Source organism: Gordionus sp. m RMFG-2023, chromosome 2, assembly GCF_954871325.1.
Source record: "Gordionus sp. m RMFG-2023 chromosome 2, tfGorSpeb1-WG-v2, whole genome shotgun sequence".
NCBI classification, from domain to species: domain Eukaryota; kingdom Metazoa; phylum Nematomorpha; class Gordioida; order Chordodea; family Parachordodidae; genus Gordionus; species Gordionus sp. m RMFG-2023.
The window spans coordinates 54,281,776-54,305,462 of NC_088776.1; the positions used below are offsets into that span (position 1 = coordinate 54,281,776).

A 23,687-nucleotide genomic window follows, 5' to 3' on the forward strand; every position below is an offset into this window, starting at 1 on the left:
GTATCGATTTTATCAATTTTTAGTTGTATTTACTTGTACTAATATTATTTTAAAAAGTATAATTTTTTGGATATTTTTTTTTTGCAAAATTAGTTTTGACCGTTAATTTATGAAGATGGTTGAAGCTTTTAAGTAACTTCATCAATCATATGAAGCATTTTTATAATAAATAAGTATATTTTCATGGATTTATTAATGCTTTATTTTTTAATATTTTATTATTAGACATGAGGAATTTTCAAAACTTGCGACTCCTCCTAAAGAGTTGATCATCTCACTTAGCCCCGACACAAAAATATATTATATTATTTCTTACGAGATTAAATTTTTTTCGTTAAAAACATATTCGAATTCTTAGCTGATTCATTGGAATATAAATATAATTTTTAGACATTATAAATTTAGTAACTGTTGACTTTCGTCCAAGTATTTAATATATTTAATTTAAAAAAAAACATTTTCGGCAGAATATTCTTCGAATATTTCTTGACGCGGAAAGAGGCGAATTTTCTCAAAAACATGTTTTCCCTAACAATTTGTGTTGAATTCGGGATCAAAATTATTTATTTCCTAAATTCTTAATTTTTTGCATTTATTTTAAAAAATAAAAATTATGCTTTGTTAAATAGGCGATCATTTTTTTTTAAAAAAAAATCAATAAAATAGTATTACTTCTTCTCCTCCCCCCAACCATATTCAAAATATCGGATATCCTAACATTTTATATATATTTACGACTTACTCCCCCCTTCTATCCTGAAGAGGTTATTGTGCCATATGAAGAATCATTTCGACCTCATTTTAAGCTAAAACAAAACTTTACTTTTTCGCGCATTCCTCGCTCCCAACCGCCGTAAATTTCGATATCATTATCATTTTAATCCTTCTATAAATCATGGCACCCCACCAAAAACAATCCACCAATCAACCATACGCCACTCCAATCCCCGGCTCGGGTTTTGGGGTCACCGTGGCTCAATTGAGACAGCTAATGGAGGTCAGGGGAGAGGAGGGTATCCAACGATTGGACTCCGAGTTCGGTGGTGTACAGGAATTGTGCAAGAAACTTAAAACCTCACCCACAGAAGGTAAATAACGATTCTTACTGGCATATATTTTTTTTATATTTATAATTTCGGGCGCCAATGTATAATTTTTAAGAAAATTTATAAAATAATTAACGCATTGAATTTAAAGGGATATCAATATTTTATATCTTTTATCACAGGGTTGTCCGAATCTCCGACGGAAGACGAGATCAGAGTTAAGGCATTTGGCCGCAACGAAATACCCCCCAAACCGGCCAAAAGTTTTTTGCGTTTGATATGGGAAGCTCTGCAAGACGTCACTCTGATAATACTACAAATTTCGGCCCTTATATCGCTCGGCCTCTCCTTTTACAAACCGCCAATTGATTCGCAAAGTATGGTTTTGTTTATAACGCCATTATTTTTTTTTATTGTAACATGGATGCTCCTAGTTTTGTTGGCCGCTTTATTTTGCGTCATTCCAGTCATCCCGCGGGTTGACAAATCTTTAATTAACAAATTATGAGTGTGCCCTACATAATATGTTGTATTCAGTAAAATCTACTTTTAATAATGTTTCTATGGATTTATAAGAACGATATTGATTTGGTCTTGTTTTTAGTAGTAACATAATCAACCCTAAATACTTTTAAAAATGATGCTATTATTTCAATTCAATTTTAATAAATATTTTTAGGAGATTCTTGAAAAAAATATACATTATGTTGTAATGATGTAAATAATAAGTTTAAAGATCATGATTTATTTGGTGCAAAAATATATAATTTTTAATTTAGGAAGACAAGCATTTTTTGATTATTTAAAATTAAAACTTGAAAAAAATTTTGAAAAATTGGAAAAAAAATCATAAATTATTTTTAAATTTTTGATTACATTTTGTGAAAGATTTTTTATTCTTGAAAATTTCAAAATATTTTGGCATTTTTAGGTAAAATATTTTGAAGACTTATTTTCAAACTCTGTTTAAAATTATTTGCTATTTGTATAATAAATTTTCTTCTAATATATTGGATCAAATTTTAAAAAAACATCGAGGTTTATGTTATAAATTTAAAACATCATTTAACAAAAATCACCTTTCTGGGATTTAGCAATCAAAATAGAGGTCATATAAACTCCACCTTGGCATTCGCATATTTTTTCGCTTGACCTCTGAAGGATATAATGGAATAACACTTTTAATGTTTTTATTTATAAAAATTCTGGGATATTTTCAGATCGGTCAATGTTTAGCACTATCTAAAATTTTGTAAAATTACCTCTTTATTACCATTTGTGACATATGGATTACAATTATTCATAGTAACGCGTTGCAAGATAACGTATTAGAGTGACGCGTTACTTTTTACGCTACTCCTTAGTCAATATTTTATTAATTTTTTAGGTCAAAATTTGAAGAAAAAAAATGTGATTTCATCTTGAGAGAATTTTTGAACTCTCTTAATTTTTATAAATATTATTTTTTATATAAATTAAAAAATAAGTTTATGACAAAATTTTATGAAACTCATTCTGGTATGTTCTTTCTCTTCACATGCTGGTATATATTTACAGTCAAATCAGATATGTATCAAATATAAAAATTGCCTTACACTTTTAGGCAGGATAATATGAATTGGGTACCACTTACAAATTATTAAAATTTAACTTAATCCTTATATCATCCTTATCAGAGACCTTCATGGGCCTAATTTTTTGACCAAGCCCGGCCCAGGCCTGCAGTAAAAAATTTTTTGGCCTAAACCCGGCCCGGCCCATATTTAATATTAAAAAAAATTCCCAAGCCCATATACAAAAATTTTATTTTTTTTATTTAATGAAAAATAAATATTTAAATATATTTAGGCAATCATTTTGTTTACAATACTGAAATTTATTATTATTAGAAGAAAAAAGGCAATATTTCATTAAATTAGCAACTATTTTAAATAATTTAATTTTAATAATTTTAGGCCCAAGCCCATTAAAAAAATTTAAAAACCCAGGCCCGGCCCAGACCCGCTAGTAAATATGATATTTAGCCGGATATGGGCATGCTGGCCGACCCGGCCCATGAAGGTCTCTGATCCTTTATATATATTTTTAATCATTCCAATTTACTCAAGTTATATAATGTTTATATTTGATTTTTTAAAATATTTTTGAAAAAATTGTATATATTTTATTTCATATAGATAAAAAATAAAAAAAATTTCTGTAACCAAAAGAAAAAAAAATTACCTTTTCGCGCCGGAAATGGTTAAATGATTTAAAATTGAGAGATTCCATAGCCCACTACGATATATATATATAGACATAACCTTTTATCAATTTACCGATTTATATGCATCTTCATAAGTCGCGCCATGCATTTGGGGGTCTAAAATAAATTTCAGATTATAATATTCATAATTTGTCGAAAAATTAAGCTATCGAGGGAGGTTAAGTCAAATCATGCAATTATATTATTGTCGAATGGTAATTAGAAGGATGATTTTTTATTTTGACTTGTCCATCCAAAATATTTAAAATTTCATACCTTACATATAGGCGGCGATAATGGCTTTATCGACACCTTACCTATGCCTAAAATATTTTTTATGATAAAAGGACTTGCGGACCCTTCATATTTTGCTTAATCTTAGAACCCATACCTACTTTGATCAACTAGGACACCCTGGCATGATTGGTGGAAGTGTGTCAAAGATGGAAAAATCTACTCTTCCGAGGTGTTAAAACGTTTAAAGAAAAGATTGAAATGCTAAAACCATTATAAATAAAATAGGTGTAAACCTATGTGTCACCGTTATTATTATGGCTAAAATAATAAGAAAAATTTTGATTAGCTTTTGATATACTCGTCAGAGGAAGTCCCTAAAGGAATTTAGAAATCATGTAGTAAAGGGTTATATTATATTTCAACCCTTTTTTGCTAGGCTTGCATCTTGATTTTAATTGCATTTTTAATTAATTTGGTCATTGTTTGGTAAATTTCTATATAGTATATTGTTGACACGGTAACCGTTTAACATTAATCCATTTGCCATGCCCAGCGGAACGCAAAATCCAACAATTCATGATTCAAATACATTTTTCTTTGTAATTATGTAATAGAAAAAAAAGAAAAAAGTAGTTTTAGCATAATATTATACTTCAAAAGAAATGGCCATGATTATATTTATAGGAGATAAAGATTTCCATGATTGTACATAATTGATTTATTTTTTTATTTATAATATAATGGTTTAATTTCAAATAAAGAAAGATTTACCATTTTTGATTTTTACAAATTTGGCTTGCTCAAATTTAATATCTAATCAAATTACTTTGTAAACTCGTTATGTTAATCGCGGGAAAAGTTGAAGGCGGAGAAGAATATATGACACGTACCTTTTTTTTGTATCTTTCATTAACGCCAATCAATTTCATTTCTAATATTATTCGAATTGGTGTCACGATCTCATTTTTTTTCTCTCAGGTTCCTTCATGCGCAACTGGTGCGATCTTGCCTTTATTATATTATTTAATTTTTTTTAGAAATGAAATAGGGAAATTGAAATTTTTCAAAGACGCGATAAAATATTTTATCCATGCCGGCTCGAATTTTTTGAAATGTTATGTTGTATATACATACCTTTATGCACAGAGGTTAAAATTTTAACTAGGAAGGGATTTCTAATGTTTTATCATTTTAAGTCCTCTTGTAAACTAAGTGTCGGGAACAATAGGATGGATTATTCGTTGAAATGTTATCAAATTTATTATTTTTATTGATAGAGCATCTTAGATATAAAAACTATGGTAACTCAGATTTTGATTTCTTCCTGCCACCATACAAAAATGAAAGAAGAATGAACGACAGCCGTTTTAACCTAACTTGTCGTTTAGCCTAATATTATTGCCTTTTCGATTATTGATTAAAATCGATTTAAATTGGAATTTATGTTCATCTGATATATTTAATCAACGTAAACATAATTAAATTATTGAATTTACTACAGAAACCTACAAATTTAATTAAGAATCCCCCCTTCCCATTAACATATAATTAGAAGTTGTTAATGAGTTTATCTCTCAATTTAGCACATTAAAGGAATAAAAATGTAATTATTAGAAAAGGGAAAAAATGGTATTAAAAATTGAATACCCTATTTATAATTTATGTGTAAATAGTGAGCCACGATGAAGGGGAGAGCAAAGCCGGGTGGATAGAGGGCACTGCCATACTCATATCCGTGATAGTGGTGGTTGTCGTGACGGCTTTCAACGATTGGAGCAAGGAAAAACAGTTTAGGGGTCTACAAAACAAGATCGAGCACGAACATAAAACAGCTGTCATAAGGAATTCGGAGCCCCTAGAGATACACGTACAGGACATCATGGTGGGCGATATTTGTCAAGTTAAATACGGTAAACAAAACATTTATTTTTTAAAAAAATCATACGGTCGAAATTTTTTACTGATGTTAAACATTAGCTGATTTTTTTTAAAATAAAGGCTAAGTCAAGAATTTAACTAGAAATATTATTATACTATAACCTCAAAATTTTGACCAATAGTATTTCAGACCTTTCTTCCCCATATGGGCAAAATTTCTAAGCTCGGATAAATTCCTCTTGGCTAAAATTTTGGTGATCGCCATTTTAAAAAAATCAAATAAATCGAACTTTAACAACACTCAAAATTTTAAACACCGCCCGAATTTCCCCAATCCCTCCCACAATTTTGAGTCCACCAATTTTTTTAACTCTTCTGAGATCCGGTTCGGATTATATAAAATTTTGTTATTTTACTATTATACGAATTTCCAACTGATTAATGGAGATCAGGCCTGGGCTTTTGTTATTTTCAGGCATTCCTCAGAAGCATTTTACAGCCCGGACCGAGCGCGCGGGCTCCGCCATTTTTTAATGAGTCAAATATGACTTTCGCCCAAAGTTCGATGTTTTGTCTTTGCCATCGATATTATATAATATCGTTGAAAAGTTGATGCCTCTCTTAATTAACTTTATATCTTTTTAAGGAATTTTTTTTAAAATAAAATTTTCGTATTTTAATTGCTTTTGTTCAATTATTTTTTTTAAAAAGTTGGTATTCTGCATTTTATCATGGCTTTTCCTTATTTATAAATTTTATATATAAATTCTCCACTCCAAACCATACGTGTATGTGTGTTGCACATTATATTTTAATATTTAATAATAAAAAAAAAATTTGAAGCGAAATATTAAATAAATTTCGAGAGAATAAAAATATGATATTCAACTTTTCTTAAATATCAATCAATTATGATTATTTTTCTTTTTTTTATTTCAATACATATTGTTTTTTCCAATAATTTTATTAAAAAAAATTTTTTATGTAAGTTTTTACGTTAGGATTAAGAATGAAAAACCTATTGAATATTAAGTATTTTATTTAAATTACGGGAAATTTTTAGTTTTTTTATATTCCGTTTTGTCGCTCGAAAAAATCGAAAATTTAAATCTTATAGTATAGAGCCTCCTGCTCGGTTACGGATCAGTAACAGTAAATTATAAATGTTACGGTAGTGCTGTTAAGAACCCCCGACTTGGGTCGATTTTTATAAATGGCCCGATTAAGATTTTGGCCAAATTATATATTATGTAAGCCTGAAGGTTTGGCTCATAGATGGCACAAAGATTTGCACTTCCTGTTTGTCAAATCTCCAGGGCTTACATAATATTATTTTGGCTAAGATCTTATAGTCGTTTATAATAATCGAATAAATCGAGTATTTTATACAACACTAGGGTTAAGTTTCGGGTATCAAAATTCGAAGTTACGGTTTTGGGAGCTTATAAATGTTCTCGAATAAAAATGACACCTGTCTAGTTTGGGCCCCGTTGGAAACAAGAATTTTGATCAATTTATCGAGACCTCTTACTCTCTAATAGTAGTTAATTCGAATGATTGGGACGGGGAGTTGCCCCAAACCAAAAGCACAAATTAGACAAGTTTTATTGCATAGAAAGACACGCATAAATATTGATTTTATTGGGAAAATATAATAATTTATACACTATGGCAAAATGTAATTAATATTTAAGATTTCATATGCAAAAATGTGAATAGAATAATAGAATATATAAAAAGTATTATATATTCCAGAGACCTGCAGCGGTGCTATTTCCTCGGCATGGATTTGAAAAAAAACTCGGATTTTTTTAGAAACAAATTGTCAGCCCATATTTCTTTGGAAAAAAAATTCGGTCAGGGTTTAAATTTTTTATACAAGCCTTGGTTTAAAAAAAATATATATTTATGCCTTTTCGTCATTTTACGGATCATTTTTCAGCATATATGAAATCCATACTATAATAACGTTTTCAAATTATCCCCCCCCCATTTGTCTTAAAAGGAGTGAGTTTGAATTAGACCTGTACGCCGAAGCTTCAATTGACGTCGGCAGTTTTTGCTTAGACTAAGGAATTGCATTTTTACTCATGTCAAAAGCAAATAAAATATAATAAGAAATTATATTTGGCAAGAAGATTCGTGGGGCATAAATAAGTCCTTTTTGCATTGAGTATTAATACTGCGATGGAAAAAATTCTATCGCCGGGTGTACTAATTGCAGGTAAAAAACCTTCCTAGCTAAATTAGTAAGCCTAGGAATTCTCTTTTTTTCCAAAAGTTAGTGAATCCTCCTCTGTTATACTATGTTTCCTGAATAAAATATGCCATTCTTGTTCTAGATTGCTAATGTTGTTATAATCGTTGCTTGGTAGGGAATGTTAATAGCTATTTTAGCTATATATGAACTGGATATTTGCGCATTATCTTCAACTTGAATCTCACTCTATGCATTTCTATCTTGCCCTATAAATTTAAGTGTCTAGTTAAAAATTTCAAAAATATTCTAAAACAATTTTAAGATTTCTCGAAGAAGTTTCGCTATCGAATGCTTGAAACAATTTTATTAATAAAAATATGTAAATTACTTAAAGTTCGGTATGGAAACCATTGGTCAAGCTTTTTAGCATATTTTCGTTTAGGCAAATTATGTCTGAGCAATCAGATTTATTGATTTGTATATGCGTTTCTATTTCACTGCGAAATAATAACCCGCAATTATTATCGATTCCTTTTGGAAGGAAAGAAAATCTATTGTAATCATTTTCGATTTCACCGTTATAAATCTACACACTTTGTTACATTTTCCAAAGATGCCACAAGTCCATCTGATTACATTTAAGCTACCACTACTATATTATAAAAATATAAAGGTTACAGCCTGAGACATCGAGTCTCATATTTTATGATATGTTAAAAAAAAGGTTGATTTTTTTTATGATGATAAATAATTTTTTATTTCTTAAAATCTTGATATCAATTTTTAAAATTTTCTTATCTCGCTAATAACTATTTTTTTTATTTATACTTGTTTGCCAGACGGATTAAAATAATATAAAATTGAGCGCTAACATCATGTTGTTTAGGGTGTCCTAGTTCAAAAACTGTTAAACTTGTGCTAGACAGCAGAACCAACAAGACACTGCCTAAACATTGATAAAATTTTCAATTTTTAATTTTAAGTTTGGCCAAAATTTTGCTACCTATAATTTTTCCCTTTAAAAGCACTTCGGAGGCACTAATAAATCATGAAACATTGGCATAGATTTTAGAATATTTATGAGACATGATCGATATTTAAAAGAGGTATCCACCTTATGAAAGCTTTATGCACTATTAGTAAATTTATATGGGATGTAGCCGTGAGTCTACACCAATAATTTATAATTTATTTATCCATTCATTCGGATAAAAAAATAGGACTGGCGCCTTTATCTTTAAATAATTAATTCTGTTGAGACCCATATTTACGTCTATCGTTTTATAAAGCGTCATTGGGATTTTTGGTCGCTTTTTAGATTTACGTCTATTTTTGTTTCGGTTTGTCAAAAAGTATTTATTATTTTTTAAAATTGGAAAATTTGATCATATTTTCGTTTTGACATTCAAATTTAATTCGATTTTTTAAAATTTAATTAAAAATTGGCCAACCAACATTATTTCGCTACTTTACCATGTAGATGTTACCTAATTTAATATAATTCATTAATACTTTTGTATTGGAACTTTATTTTATCGATTTTGATCCTTAAAAAATAAGTTTTTTTTAATAATAAAAAGTAGATCTGGTGGTTTTTTATGCTAGTAAAAAAAACCAAAAGCAAAACTTAATTAATATTCTTTGAGTTAATTAAATGTCCTCCTCACTTTCACAGAGTTAAAAATTTTGTCTAAATTGGACATCTAATTTTTTTTTAAAAATGAGGGCTATTTTTTTTAACGATAAAATATTTTTTAGGCGATTTATTACCTGCCGACGGAATATTACTGCAGAGCAATGATTTGAAAGTGGACGAGAGTTCCCTCACTGGCGAATCCGATCTGGTCAAAAAAGGTCCTGATACCGATCCTATGCTCCTATCTGGTAAAAAAAAATACTTTTATTTTATTTTTTAGTGCGAATGCGTAATTTTAATTACCGTACGGGAATGTAGTCTAAGAGTTCTATCTTCTCGGGTTTAACCTTTTGTTTGTAATCCCGTTCATGATTGACGTGTCAAATAATATTTTGTAGGATTTGAATCTTTTTTTTGGTTAACCTTGGCCCCTCCTCCCGACCCAATAATCATTTAAATTACTTGTTCTATTTCCGTTGAAAGAAAAGCGATAATATTTTGTCAGCCATTTTACCCTGAATTCACAGTTAGCACCAATTACTTCGTCATCACGAATTCGCGCTAACTATGAATTCAGCGCATTTTGTGCATGCAACTAGCATAATCAAGGTTGGGTTGTTGACAAGAATTTTTTTTTGTTAAAATAAAGACCATAAAAGGGTTGTTCCTAATATGTCTCCCACACATGCGCCCTGTGATATGGATTGGGTTTCACCCTACCCCTAATTTTGGCCCTCGATTAAACTGGAAACTTTGTGGTCACTTGAATTTTTAACAGAGATTCCCCGATGATACGTTTATTATCATTTCCTTTTTATAAACCTTTATCAACTGAAACCTATCCCCCTCCCCCTACTCATATGTCCATAAAACTTAGATAATAACTTCCTTCTAACACACCTTTATCAAAATATATTTCCATCAAACCTTTCATAATGTTTATGTAAATGCTAGCCAAAATTTTCATTTAATTATTTATAGAAAAAATTGTAATTTAAGTCACATTTATGCGCTTTCATACAAAAATATACCACTACTTAACATCTCATTTATTTATTTTTTTTGGCCTTTTATTTCAAATACAAAAAAAATATGAAAATATTTAGTTTTCATTTATTTTTATTTGTAAGTAAGGCAAAGGAATTTTATATTGTCTTTTTTATTATAAAAACCATTCAAAAATGTTTATATTTAAAATAAAAATACTAATACTAATATTTTTCAGAAATTCAAGGTTATATATTTTGTTTTTCCCTTTTTTCTTTTTAAAGTGGCCAAAATAAAATAGTAACTCGATAATTTTTCGGCGAAAATCAAACTTTCGCATTGAATTTCTAAAAAAAAAAAGTTAAAAGTTAGTCGAATGTAAAATAATATCACTCATAGTAATTTACTAAAGTAAAAAAAAAATGAAATAGTAATCGATTTCGTTATTACTCAATTTTGCCTTATAATTTTCTCCGGAATTTATTATCTGTTTTAAAATTTGGTCACTTTAAATTTAATTTTCGCAAATGCTTTTCAAGGGGGGAATTCAACTGGCCAATGGGATATCATTTAAAATATATATTTTAAAAAAAAATACCACCCCCGGGTTTCATACCGGATTTCAAAATCGTAATGATCCTTTTAATTCTTTAACTCCCTCTCTCGGGCCATTTCTCCATAATTTTTTTATCCCCCTCAAGGCCATTTCCAAACATAACGTTTTTCGGTTTGTATTTTTTTTTTATTAGCGATTTAAATAGCGTATATAAAATTATTACTGGAAAACATGCATTCTAAATTACACTCTCCTACTAGCATTCTTAATCATCATCATCCAAAAAAAAAGAAAAATTAAACGAATTATTTGTTTCGATAATCATCCTCAAATCAGACACATAATTTTTTTTTTATCCCCACAAAAATTGAATTTAAAATAAAAATTTTCTCTTTTATTTTTTGAGCTGTTAATAATATAATAAATATTTATGCCATTTATTTAGCCACGCGAAACGGGGGTAGAGATTTAATTTTATTTATTGATTTCCACCATTTTTTTTTCGTGTATAATCCTCCTTAACATTTTTTAATATTTTCTATAACGATTTTATGATTTTTTTTTATTTTCTTAAATCACCAAACATCGTCGAGAATTACTGTTATTATATTAGGGTTGGTTGAACCTCTTTTTTTTGCAACAAAAAAGTAAGATATATAGATACTCACTTATTACTTTTATCGCTTCGCAAAATGGCCAAATTTTTTTATATGTTTTTTTTGTTCAACACGAGGAACGTAAAAAAGGCACATTTTTTTTCTTCCTTCTTTTTCCCTAAAATAAGTTATAAATATGACATTTAAATAAAATAAGAAAAAATTCCCCCACCTCCCCTCACCAATTTTTTATGAATATAAATTGTAAATATATTTTATTATGCATCTTGTGTATTTTTGGAAAAAATGGAAATACGAATTTGTTTCCGGTGGTTCTAGAACGTTTCGAGTTCTCGGAAAACATTATTTTTGGGGAATGTTCCAGTCAATTATACGTTTTTTTTCGGAATGGATCATAAAAATATATTCTAGAGGTCTATCAACTCCTCGCAAAGCTTTTAAATTTTCCTTTGAACTTCAGGGTAGAACACACTTTTCGGAACTGCTTCCATACCTATCTAACTCGTAAGAATCAAAACCTCCGTCTACGCTCTCAGCATGTCATCCAAGATAGATTACAAAATTTTCCCCTTTTTCCAAAATAACTCCATTGGCATTGCCGACATTGAAACCACGCTTTACCTTATCATTATTATGGACCCCTTTACACGCAGCATGTTCTAAGAATGAAATTGAGCTTCCTTATCATTAGGCCTACTTTCTCACCACTACATTTTTTTTACGCACCCATTTCAAGAACCAATGGCATTGAATTTAAAATTTAGCAACACACCTTTCTTACATACATCACATGGCTAAATTGGCCTTTTTATGTGCATATCTTTAGGCATATTAAATAATTACTTGCTGGCTTAAATAAATATGACTAATAATTCTTTCTACGAGAATGGTTATAACTAAAAATTTGTTATTTTGCTCATATGATAATAATCGAATTATAATAATTTAAATCATCGATGAGACTAGCAACTTTGTTTTTTTTTGGAATATTAGATTGAAAAAAAAATTGTGATTTCATATTGATATATGCATGAAAATTACGAAATATTTACAAGATGATTTTTTTATAGAAAAAAATATTTAGAATTTATAGGTGAATAATCATAAATCTTACTTGAGCAGCATTCACAAAAAAAATTCTTTTTTTTTTGTCTTGAGCATTTCAAACTATCCATGCTATTTGCCTTGTATCATATTTTAATGTTACACTTTTTAACTCAAATCGACCTGTTTAACAACACTAGTTTAAATTAATTGGACGACAAAAAAGAAAGAGAGAGAGCCACGGCAATCATATAAAGGGCCGAAATGAAATCATTATTAGTGATGTATACGTTACTTTTTTTTGAATAAGGAAAGCGTTAAATTACAATACTTACTTAATTCTCTTATTGATTATTCGCCAAAAGATTTTTTTATATATATATCGTAACTTTTTATTGACATTATTATCGATAAATTAGGCCATAGTTAAAATTCACTCGTTCGACTCTTATTTCTTTTAACTTGCATTTTGTCAATCAAATATGCATTACAATAATAACGAATCGCGCTATTTTATGGGTATGATAACATTTTATGATCTTTATCAAATCACCCGGAATGAATGGTCAATAGAGATTTTATTTTTTTTAATAGGGACCCACGTTATGGAAGGCAACGGGAAGATGGTAGTGACAGCGGTAGGACTCAATTCTCAAACTGGTATAATATTCGCGCTCCTGGGCGCTGCTCAAATGGGAGAGGATGTTCCGCCTCCCCCTTCTACCACGCCTCAACCATCTGTACCCACTCATCTAAAAAACGGTTTATTAAAAAATATATATGTAATTGAAAATGTATGTTATGATATAAAAACTGGATTTAGATTACCAAACGGGTTTAGTATTGTTGGGTTTTATTTAGTTCACGAATTTTTTTAAGAATAATTCGAGAATTTCAATAATTCCCACGTCTATAGAATGTTTGTATTTAATTATGGAATATAATATTATGGTACCTTTTCTTTTTATAGGTAAGGTGTGGATGGAACTATAATTTTGTGGTTCAAGGAATTTTTTGTTCGATATTAGAGGAAAATTATCTTTTTATTTAATAATATTTAAAAAAATTTTTAATGGATACACAAAGGAACTCCTACCTACGGCAATTCACACTCACCCAATAGTCAAGTTTATATTTTTTGATTTAATAAGCTTAACAATCTAATCGGAATTTTCCTAACCCTTTTTATATATTTGTCGATATTTCGATGATAATTATTATAGTTACAAAAATTAGAATCCAATATTTGCATCAGAGATCTGCAGAGGTACCATTTCTACGGCCCGGCCCGGATTTATCTTCCAAAATTTTTTTTAGGCCTGGCCCGGGTTTTTCATTTTCAGGCCTGGCCCGGATTTCTTTTGAAATATATTTTTAATTTTTATAGCCAATAATGGCGATTTAAAATATACGGCCCAGTCCGTGTAATATAGCTTAGGACCGGCCTTGCAGGTATCTGAATTGCATTATTATTGAATCGAATCCGAATAATAAAAACATTAGTTTATTCATTTGATTTGTCGAATATTCGATTTTCGATAATTAAAATTCTTAAAAATATTTTTATAAATGTAAAAACCCTCTTTTTTTGAATAAATCTTTGAATATTTATTTTTTTTTTAAATTATAATTTCTTCGTGTGAAAGTAAAAGTTATAAAAAAAATATTTCATAATGAACATGTTAAAAAATACTTACAAATAATTTAAAATATTTATGAATTAATTTAAAATTTACAAATAGTTTTGAATATTTGCGGAGAATATCGAATATTCACGATAAGTTTTGAATAACGAAATTTTTTTAAATTATACGAAAAATTCGATCCAATAATGGACAAAAAATTATTCTACAAATAATAAAGCATCATTAACATTTCAATTACTTTCTTTCCTTTTTTTTAATCAAAAATATATTTCTTACATTTGCTTTAGAGTATTATTATAACAAACACCATAAGCTATATCTTCCGATTTCTTACCACTGGGCATATAAACAATCAAATTCTAAATTTTGAATTGAATAATTGTGATATTTGTACGAATCAAATGATTCTGCATTGGGTCCAGGCAGGGGCGAGTACATAACAGCGAAACTTTTATCTCAAAAATTTTACAGCAAAGTCATTTTCGCGAAACAATTTTTAATCTTTATTCGAATAACGAATAATTTGTTTTAGGCCTACTACGGTTCCGAACAAGGTAAGTCCCCTTCTCCCAACGGGGTAGATAATACCAAATCTCTCGTCACTCCTCAAGGCGCGTCCGTGGCATCAGCAGAAACCGCGCTCCCTCCTCCCGAAATGAGGCGGAAAGAACAGTCGGTACTTCAAGCGAAACTCACCAGGCTGGCTATACAGATTGGATACGTGGGTTAGTTACGATGAATTATAGATTTAAGTGTGAAGTATATATATGTCGCTTTTTTATTACTACCTAAAGGGCATACATGGTTTATAAAAAAGGTTATAATATCGCGGGTGGATATGGTTAGAATGAATGGATAAATTGATCCACAGGAAGACAATAAAGATGTCCCTCGCATAATTATGATCTTTTAATAATTTATTTTAGGTTTCGCGATCGCAGTTCTTACCGTAATTATACTAATCACGAGATTTTGCATCAAAACATATTGGCTCGAGAAAAGTCCCTGGTACATATTGATCCTATTTCATTTCATAATGCACTTGATTTTTCGTTTTTTTCGCAAGGTTTTTATTTTAAAAAAAAACGGTGAGATGTGTGAAAATAAAATTATTTCGCCTTAACCCCTCCCCCTCCCTATAAAAAAAATCAAGTTATAAAATTAAAGTTTATTGCTACTAAATTATTTAAAAAGGTTATCATTGATTGACACTTTTTCCCAAAAAAAAATCATTTTTATCAATCATCTATCCTTCTATTCATTCTGAAATAGTGTTGTTAAATGGCTCAATTTGAATCGATTGTTGAAAACGGCTAACTCAATATTCTAGCTATTAAAATATGGCCTAAGCCTCGAGATTTCCCGAATAGATGTCCAAACCTTTCTGTCATCTATGTGAAAAATCTTCCAAGAAAGAAAGAAAGACTTTCTTTCTTGCTTGCATAATATTTTTCTGGATAAAATATTGAGTCCGCCGTTTTTAAAAATGGGCTCATTATCGAGCCGTTTAACAACACTAATTCTGAAATTTTGTTAAATTTATATTGAACAATCACATCAGGTAAAATATTTTCTCTTATAGGGAGCTATGAAAAAAAAAATTTTTTGTTTTTGATTGCCATAAAAATATTTCATTCGAAAATCCAAGTTTATTAAAAAAATTTATCTTTTGAAACGTCCTCTTTATAAAAATAACGCAAATGTGATTGTGTGTTTATTTTGAAAAAAATTCCAATTTAAATAACAGCGTTTTTTTGGGGGAAAAACCATGCAAAAACCCATCTGTTCAATTTGTACATCGACGGCTTGTGCACCGCCCACCCTCATTATCTGATTTTTGAAAATTATTTTTGGATTGATTTATTTTACTATTAAATAAGGTTAAAAATACAATAAATTTATATATTCCCTCCTTTATTTTAAAAAGGCAAGGCAACCACGCACAGTATTTCGTCAAATTTTTCATAATAGGCGTGACTGTCTTAGTTGTCGCGGTTCCGGAAGGCCTGCCATTGGCGGTTACTTTATCCCTGGCTTATTCTGTTAAGGTGAGTTTAATTTCTTCTTTTCTATATTAAGTATCTTTTTTTCATTAATAAATGCCCGAAATTTATAATCGCCTTTTAGGACGTTATCCGAATTTCGAAATGATAAAATGTAAACCATAATTAATTTAATAGAAAATGATGCACGACAACAATTTGGTTAGGCATTTGGACGCTTGCGAAACTATGGGCAACGCCACTTCCATTTGTTCCGACAAGACGGGCACATTGACCACCAACAGAATGACCACAGTTAGAGCCTACCTCGAGGGTTTATCAATTTTCTTTTTATCACGTTATTATACATTAAAGCTCTTGCCTTGCGCCAGACAATTTTTTTTTCTCTTTATTCCAATCCAAGTATTCTCAATCCTATCCTAGCCAACTATTTTCTTTTAAAACTCCGAACCGAAGTCTACCTTCAGATCTGGAAAAAAAATTTTTAAATTTGAAAATAAAATATTAAATTGAGGAAAAAGTACCATTTATCATGGAAAATTATAAGTATCAGAACCAAAAAAAATAGGCCCATGGACAAAATTTTACCCCAAACCTATCGTATGAAAATTTTAAACGCAAGGTCCTTCCTGGTCAAATCCTAGATTGGTCTGGCTCGGGTGAATTTGCGTGGGACACTAGTATACATTCATACATAAACACATTATATGATATAGTTTATCCTTTACTTAAATTTAGGACTAATTAACTTAGTTTTGTAAGAATATTGATATGCGCCGAACCTCTTCTGGGAAGCTTGCAACCTTGGCCAAATAAATTTTTTTTGTTCCATTCTATTTTTTAGAAAAAAAAATGAAGACTCCAAATTGTCCATATTATTGCGGGCAATAGTTAAAGTGACTAGATTAAGGTGTGCATACATCCATTATTATTTGTTATGTTGATTCTCTTATAAATTAATTTTTTTTTAATAAAAAAACAAGGTATTATACAACCTAAAATTCCCAAATTCGACCAATTAAACCCGGTTTTTGCAGATTTATTAGTCAATGCCATTTCTATAAACAGCGGATATACCTCGCAAATAATAGTAAATAAAGGGCATTTACTTTATGGCCACTTTTCCTAAGGCATTATTGATAAGGCCTTTTTTAGTTTCCATACAAATATTTATATATAAAATAAAGTATAATGTTTTGAATGATTATTATTTAGCATAACATGATATATAACTAATTAATTTTATTTAAAAACATCTCGCGCATAAATTGTCTTTCAATAACATTATTACTTTATTCTACTCCTCTATACAATGCTATAAATGCGGCATTATGATTAAAATCAATAAGAAGATTGGATTTTTTTAAAAATTCTTTGATTCTTTATTTCTTTATCACGGATAATTTTTTGCATAAAAATATATTAACATATTTTAAAGGTAGGAAATGACCCGGGAGAATTACCCAAGCAAGTGGGCAACAAGACTGAATGCGCCTTATTAGGATTCGTAAAAGACATGGGCAAAAGTTATCAAACCGTTAGGGAAGAATGGCCAGAGACCGAACTTTACAAAGTCTACACTTTCAATTCCGCTCGAAAATCAATGACGACTGTCATCAAATTACCCACGCCCGGAAATTCTAAACCAACATTTAGGATATTCACTAAAGGGGCCTCCGAGATTATTCTTAAAAAGTTTGCTTTATATAATATACATATAAGATTAATTGTAATAGTAAATGAAATGCATATTTAGGTGTTCATACGAGTTATAATCCTCGCAACCATTGGAAATCCCTCTTAACCATATAATATTATTAGTTGCTCTATTTTATTTCGATGTAACTAAAGCCCATTTTGACGAAGAGTGACTCATTAAACGAAGCATGATTAAATTAGTCTCTCGACTTGTTACTATAGTTGGGAAATTACTATATTTTAGCCGGAGTCGGCTAAACCAAGTTTTTAGCCGATAACGATCACTTTGGCCTCGAGTTTTTTCTTAAAAAGATAGCAGCTCAAATTTGAAGCAAACTAATATAAATTAAAACGCCTTAATGTTAACGAATTTTCTCTGGCAGGCCCCAGAAGATTTAGCCGACATTTGGCCATAACCCAACTATACGTTGTTACATAAAATATGGGCATGATAAACGATGTATCGCCTAAATATAAGTTACTAATTATGCCATTGGTGTAACCTCAATTATTTCGAGGTAAATTATAATAATTTACAAAATTAGAATTTTACCGTTCATTTTTATTTTTCATAAACAAATTTTAAATGATAATATTTTTTTAGGTGCAAATATTCATTTTCTACTAATGGCACCGTAGTCCCTTTCTCGCAAGCAGATATGGAAAAGACTATAAATAGCGTTATTGAACCAATGGCCGCCGACGGCTTGCGAACAATAGGTAAATCTTATTTTATTTTTAGGTTTCTTTATAATTCAAACACAAAGCTTCTCAAGCCCAATTTGGGGAAAAAAATGTATAAAACGTTTTATGATAAAAAGGTACATTACCCATTCAGTATTCTTGATTTTTTCCCAACACTTATTGTAGCTTTTGCAATATTTGGTTATATATATTATTTTTTCATCATTATTATCAATGATTTGTTTTAGGGTTTTCTTTTTATTACGAGATCTTTGTTTTAAATATAATTGATATATTATTTTCGCTAATGGATTATTATATTTTTTTCTATCAAAAAACATTAATAATTTATTATTTTATTATAAAAAAAATTAATAATTTGAGGTTATAAAACTCGAAGTGGAAAGAAAAAAAAATTCATATATTCTTATTATTCAATAAAGATAAAATACTATTTTTATAAAAAAAAGGTAATCGTCTAATCTATTTTTGTTAAATATAACCAGAAATAAAATAAGGATTTTAATCGCCTCAATTAATATTTGCTAAATATAATAACGAACCTGAGTCATTCGTTTATCAGGAAAGTTTTGACAAAATCATTTAAACCTCTAATTTCTGCCATTCCTGGATTTACCATTCTTTTTACCATAAATTTCATTTAAAATAAATGTGAAATCTTTGAATAAAAATTAGCGATTTGTTATTACTTATTTTATGTAATATACTTAGAGTCGGCTTAAACTTTGCAATTTAAAAATAATTTTAAAATTTAAAGGATTTAAACCCTAATCCTTTCGCAAAGGGGGAGTGGCAATAACAGTTTATTTTCTTAAAACAGCATTTCATAATTTCATGATGATAATTATCCCCTAAATCAATCATTTTTTTTACAACTATTTGTTTTTTCCCCTTTAAAATACTTTACCAAAATTTCTCTCTTTGATAACAGAATTTATATTAACTCAAACGCGAAATAAGGTATCGCCTACAAAGATCTGGTTCCAGCCGGAACTCTTTCAAAGCAAAAGCCGACTGGGAATCAAGAGGAATACTCTCAAGAACTTGATTGGGACAAAGACGACGAAAAAATCTTGAAAGATTTTACGCTGCTGGCTGTTATGGGTATTCAGGACCCTGTCCGACCGGAAGTCTTTTTATATACCATTCATATGTTTTTATTATAATTTTTTAACATTATAATCAGCATTTTAAAAACTTGCATAGTTATATGTTTGGCAAAAAAAATTAACATTTTGTTTTTCTTATAGATAATATCTTTCTTTCTAATTATAAAAAAAAATATTATAAAGGGCCAAGTTTGCCCCAGAAAAATTTTGTTTATGTTAAAGGTCCATCCAAAAGGGAATTTGTAGATCGGGCAACTTGTGCGGGCTTATTTTAGGGCCTGACTCAAAAGCTTTTTCAATTTCCACTAGTCGATTCGGTCTGGGCCAGTCCGCACTTACTTCTAGTTTATGTCATACGGTTCCGTCTTACTGAAAGGGGCAGTTCAGATCGCTCTAAGAGCGGGTAAAATAACTAGATGCCAGTCCTGGTTGAACACCTTTAATTTATGTTTAAGGTTCATGATGAATTAATTACTTTTTTAAATTAAATAAGGTGCCCGAAGCTATAAGAAAATGCCAGAAAGCAGGAATAACTGTTAGAATGGTAACGGGAGATAACGTTAACACCGCGAGATCCATTGCCACTCAGTGCGGAATTTTGCAGCCGAATGATACCGAGTATTTGGTTCTGGAGGGGAAAGAGTTTAACAATCGAATCCGTAATTCCGAAGGACAAGTAATTATGCGAAAAAATAGTTTGTTAAAATTCGGGAGTAGATTTTAAAAAAGCTCCATTCATTATTTATTTCCCAGTCCTATCTGTTGTATTATATTTGGCTCATGTTTTCTCTTGCACTTAAAAAAAATGAAATGTAGGTAGAACAAAGCTTAGTGGATAAGGTGTGGCCTAAGCTCCGCGTGCTCGCCCGCTCATCCCCTTCCGATAAATACGTGCTCGTGAAAGGCATCATAGAGAGCAAGATCAGTGAGAATCGCGAAGTTGTCGCCGTCACCGGAGACGGCACTAATGACGGGCCTGCCCTCAAGAAAGCTGATGTTGGATTTGCTATGGTTTTCATCTAATTTTAATATTGATATCATCAAAATTCATTTCTCCTGTTATAGGTATATTTTATTTAAATTGATTTAACATGAGTCATTCATAATCATTATAGCTAAGTAACTGGCTAAGAATAAGATTCGTTAAGATATCCTTTTTGATTATAAACTTGTTTTTTTTTAAAAAAATACATATTTATCTCCTCACGGTAGGGAATAGCCGGTACAGACGTGGCTAAGGAGGCCTCGGATATTATCCTAACGGACGATAATTTTTCTAGCATAGTGAAAGCCGTGATGTGGGGCAGAAACGTTTATGACAGCATAGCCAAATTCTTGCAATTTCAACTGACCGTAAATATAGTGGCCGTCATCGTGGCTTTTGTGGGGGCTTGCGCCCTTTCGGTATATACCTGTATAAAAAAATTTTAGTCAGGAGGGGGAGGGGGTGCCCATTTTTAATTTAAATTAGAAATGCCAATTTTTTACATACGGATAAAACCTGTAATTACATTTTGAAAAATCTTATCAAATATATTGCTTTACCATGAATAAGGGATTTTTTTTAATATCTAATGTAACGTATATTGGGTTTTAGTATAAAACAATATCTGAGACGTGGAAGTAGTTTTAATGAATAGGCTATGAATAGAGATGTTTGATATACGAAGAAAGTAGATAAATATTTTACAGAGGGTTGTTTGACGAATGCAAATAGAACAAGCGAATGTAGAATGGTCTAAATGGTTTTTTAAAAAATAATAAAAATATATGCGAACATAGGACTCCCCCTTAAAAGCCGTTCAGATGTTATGGGTAAATCTTATAATGGACACTTTGGCTTCACTAGCCTTAGCCACTGAAATGCCCACATCCGAATTGTTAGAGAGAAAGCCTTATGGCCGCACCAAACCACTCATCTCTCGCACCATGATGAAAAACATCCTGGGACATTCGATTTACCAGCTCACCGTCATATTCACTCTCCTTTTCTTCGGTTTTGAATAAATAAAATTACCATTTGTATATTTTATAAATATACAGGTCGAAAGAAATTTTTAATAAGTGTAAGAAGGGACACATAAACAGGCTTTTATCGGGAAGGGAACTGAATGAGATCAGATTTAACAAATATTATATATAAATCCATCTACCAGGCGCACAACTGTTCGACATAGACAACGGGGCCAGCGTGACCCTTCATTCACCCCTCACGCAACACTTCACTATGATTTTCAACACATTCGTCCTGATGACCCTCTTCAACGAGATCAACGCTCGTAAAATTCACGGGCAGCGTAACGTCTTTAAGGGCATATTTCACCATCCCATCTTCTATATAATTTGGATCCTCACCTTCGCTTCACAAGTAAAATCCTTCTTTTTAACCATAATTCTGGAAAATTGAAAACGAAAAGTATGGTTTTTTATTTTAGTCATTTTTTGACTGGCTAAAATCGTTTTATTTAATGGAAGTAAATATAGTTCTTAAAATATTCTTTAATAATTAACCCAATTTTATTTTAATCACTTTCCCAATCATTTCATAGTATTTTATTTTTGCCATTTAAATCCATAAATAATTAACGAATGGTTCATTATTCCTCTCAACTTGTTTCTTTAAAAAAAAAATTTCGCTTTATAACTAACGAATGGTTCATTATTCCTCTCAACTTGTTTCTTTAAAAAAAAAATTTCGCTTTTTCATTTGTTTTTCAGTGAAAACAAACACACACTTTCAGTGTTGAGAAGTATGTCTATTACCCAATTGGTCCCCTAATCATTCGCTATTAATTTTTTTAAAAATTAGAATCCTCATCTGACCTAAATATCATCCCAAAAAATTTTAAAAAATTTTTTATCATAGCCCGAACCAAAATTATTTTAAAAATAGTTCGTACCCCGGGGGGGGGGGGCTCTGCGGATCACTATTTTAAATTAATATTAATTTCCCAAACCCAAATTGTTCTTATCTAGAGTTCGGAATTAAAACCCGAAACACTCGGAACTGGTTCTAACGGAAGTGCAAGTGATTTACATATTTTTTAAAATATTTCGTAATTCATTTTTGAGAGTTTATTTATTCTTTTTAAATTTTTTAATCGGAAGAACTCTCCAAACTAGAGATCTGCAATGGATCGGTTTTCAGTCCGCCCATTCTACCGGCGGGTTTGGGCTGGCTTTGTAAGAGATTTTTAAACAATGGACGAGTGAGTTAAACAAATTTTTATATATAAATCTGCTGGCGGTCTAATTTTTTTTTTAAAAGGGTGGGCTGGCGATAATCTTAAATATTCTAAAAGGGTTAAAAACGCTCGTTACAGACCTTTACTCCAAACCGGTTCAAACTTTAAAAACCGGAACCAGAATTCACAACCCATTTCAAAATTTTTGGATTCTAAACTAGTCTTATCCTGTCCTTTCTTACGTCCTTTATAAATAAATTAATAAAACAGATAGTGATAGTGCAATTTGGGGGATACGCCTTTTCCACTGCTCCCCTGACGCTTTCCCAGTGGCTCTGGTGCTTATTTTTTGGCGTCGGAGAGCTTCTATGGGGCCAAATCGTCACGTCACTACCTACCAAGAGGTTGCCCAAAAAGTTCACCTGGGGAGGTGGCAAGCAAATTATCGAGGAGATCGAGGCCCAAAATTTACCCCACGACATGATGCTAGGTGGGATAGGAGGTCTGGGAGGCGGGCCTGGTGATAGGAGAACCAGTGGTCAGATTCTTTGGATAAGGGGTCTCACTCGCCTACAGACGCAAGTAATATATTTGTATGTGACCCTATTAGTAAGTTTTAAAATGAGATATTGTGTTATCATATATTTTTCTATGGTCTATGAATATTTTCTCCCACATTTTATTTTTTAAAATCTGTTTGTTTTTTTTAACCGGAGTTTCGTAAATGAATATCGATTAGAAATCAATCTAATCTTCTTCGAAGTTGGTAATGTTTTAAATGTTTTTTATATTCGTATTAACCTTATTCCTTATTCGGGATAATTGGATAGCACCGTGTAAAATGCACGCTTCAAATTTTTGAAATATACTATAAATGTGGACCTTCCCATTTCAA

The 23,687-nt window shown here is 30.5% G+C and overlaps 1 protein-coding gene across 3 annotated transcripts in view; it reads left to right on the forward strand.

Moving 5' to 3' along the window:
- LOC135925143 (plasma membrane calcium-transporting ATPase 2-like) overlaps positions 1-23,687 on the forward strand; it is a 48,141-nt gene that overhangs the window by 19,966 nt on the left and 4,488 nt on the right. For all 3 annotated transcript variants that reach the window (XM_065460347.1, XM_065460348.1, XM_065460346.1), the window contains exons 2-21: positions 226-1,088; positions 1,229-1,423; positions 5,202-5,438; positions 9,365-9,490; positions 13,041-13,208; positions 13,533-13,573; positions 14,625-14,817; positions 15,019-15,100; positions 16,020-16,140; positions 16,273-16,408; positions 17,079-17,185; positions 17,534-17,790; positions 18,398-18,513; positions 19,459-19,628; positions 20,101-20,283; positions 20,424-20,618; positions 20,820-21,011; positions 21,390-21,603; positions 21,764-21,975; positions 23,063-23,374. In XM_065460347.1, the coding sequence (XP_065316419.1) occupies positions 896-1,088; positions 1,229-1,423; positions 5,202-5,438; positions 9,365-9,490; positions 13,041-13,208; positions 13,533-13,573; positions 14,625-14,817; positions 15,019-15,100; positions 16,020-16,140; positions 16,273-16,408; positions 17,079-17,185; positions 17,534-17,790; positions 18,398-18,513; positions 19,459-19,628; positions 20,101-20,283; positions 20,424-20,618; positions 20,820-21,011; positions 21,390-21,603; positions 21,764-21,975; positions 23,063-23,374 (3,450 nt within the window). In that variant the 5' untranslated portion in view covers positions 226-895. The remainder of the gene's footprint in view (positions 1-225; positions 1,089-1,228; positions 1,424-5,201; positions 5,439-9,364; positions 9,491-13,040; positions 13,209-13,532; positions 13,574-14,624; positions 14,818-15,018; positions 15,101-16,019; positions 16,141-16,272; positions 16,409-17,078; positions 17,186-17,533; positions 17,791-18,397; positions 18,514-19,458; positions 19,629-20,100; positions 20,284-20,423; positions 20,619-20,819; positions 21,012-21,389; positions 21,604-21,763; positions 21,976-23,062; positions 23,375-23,687) is intronic.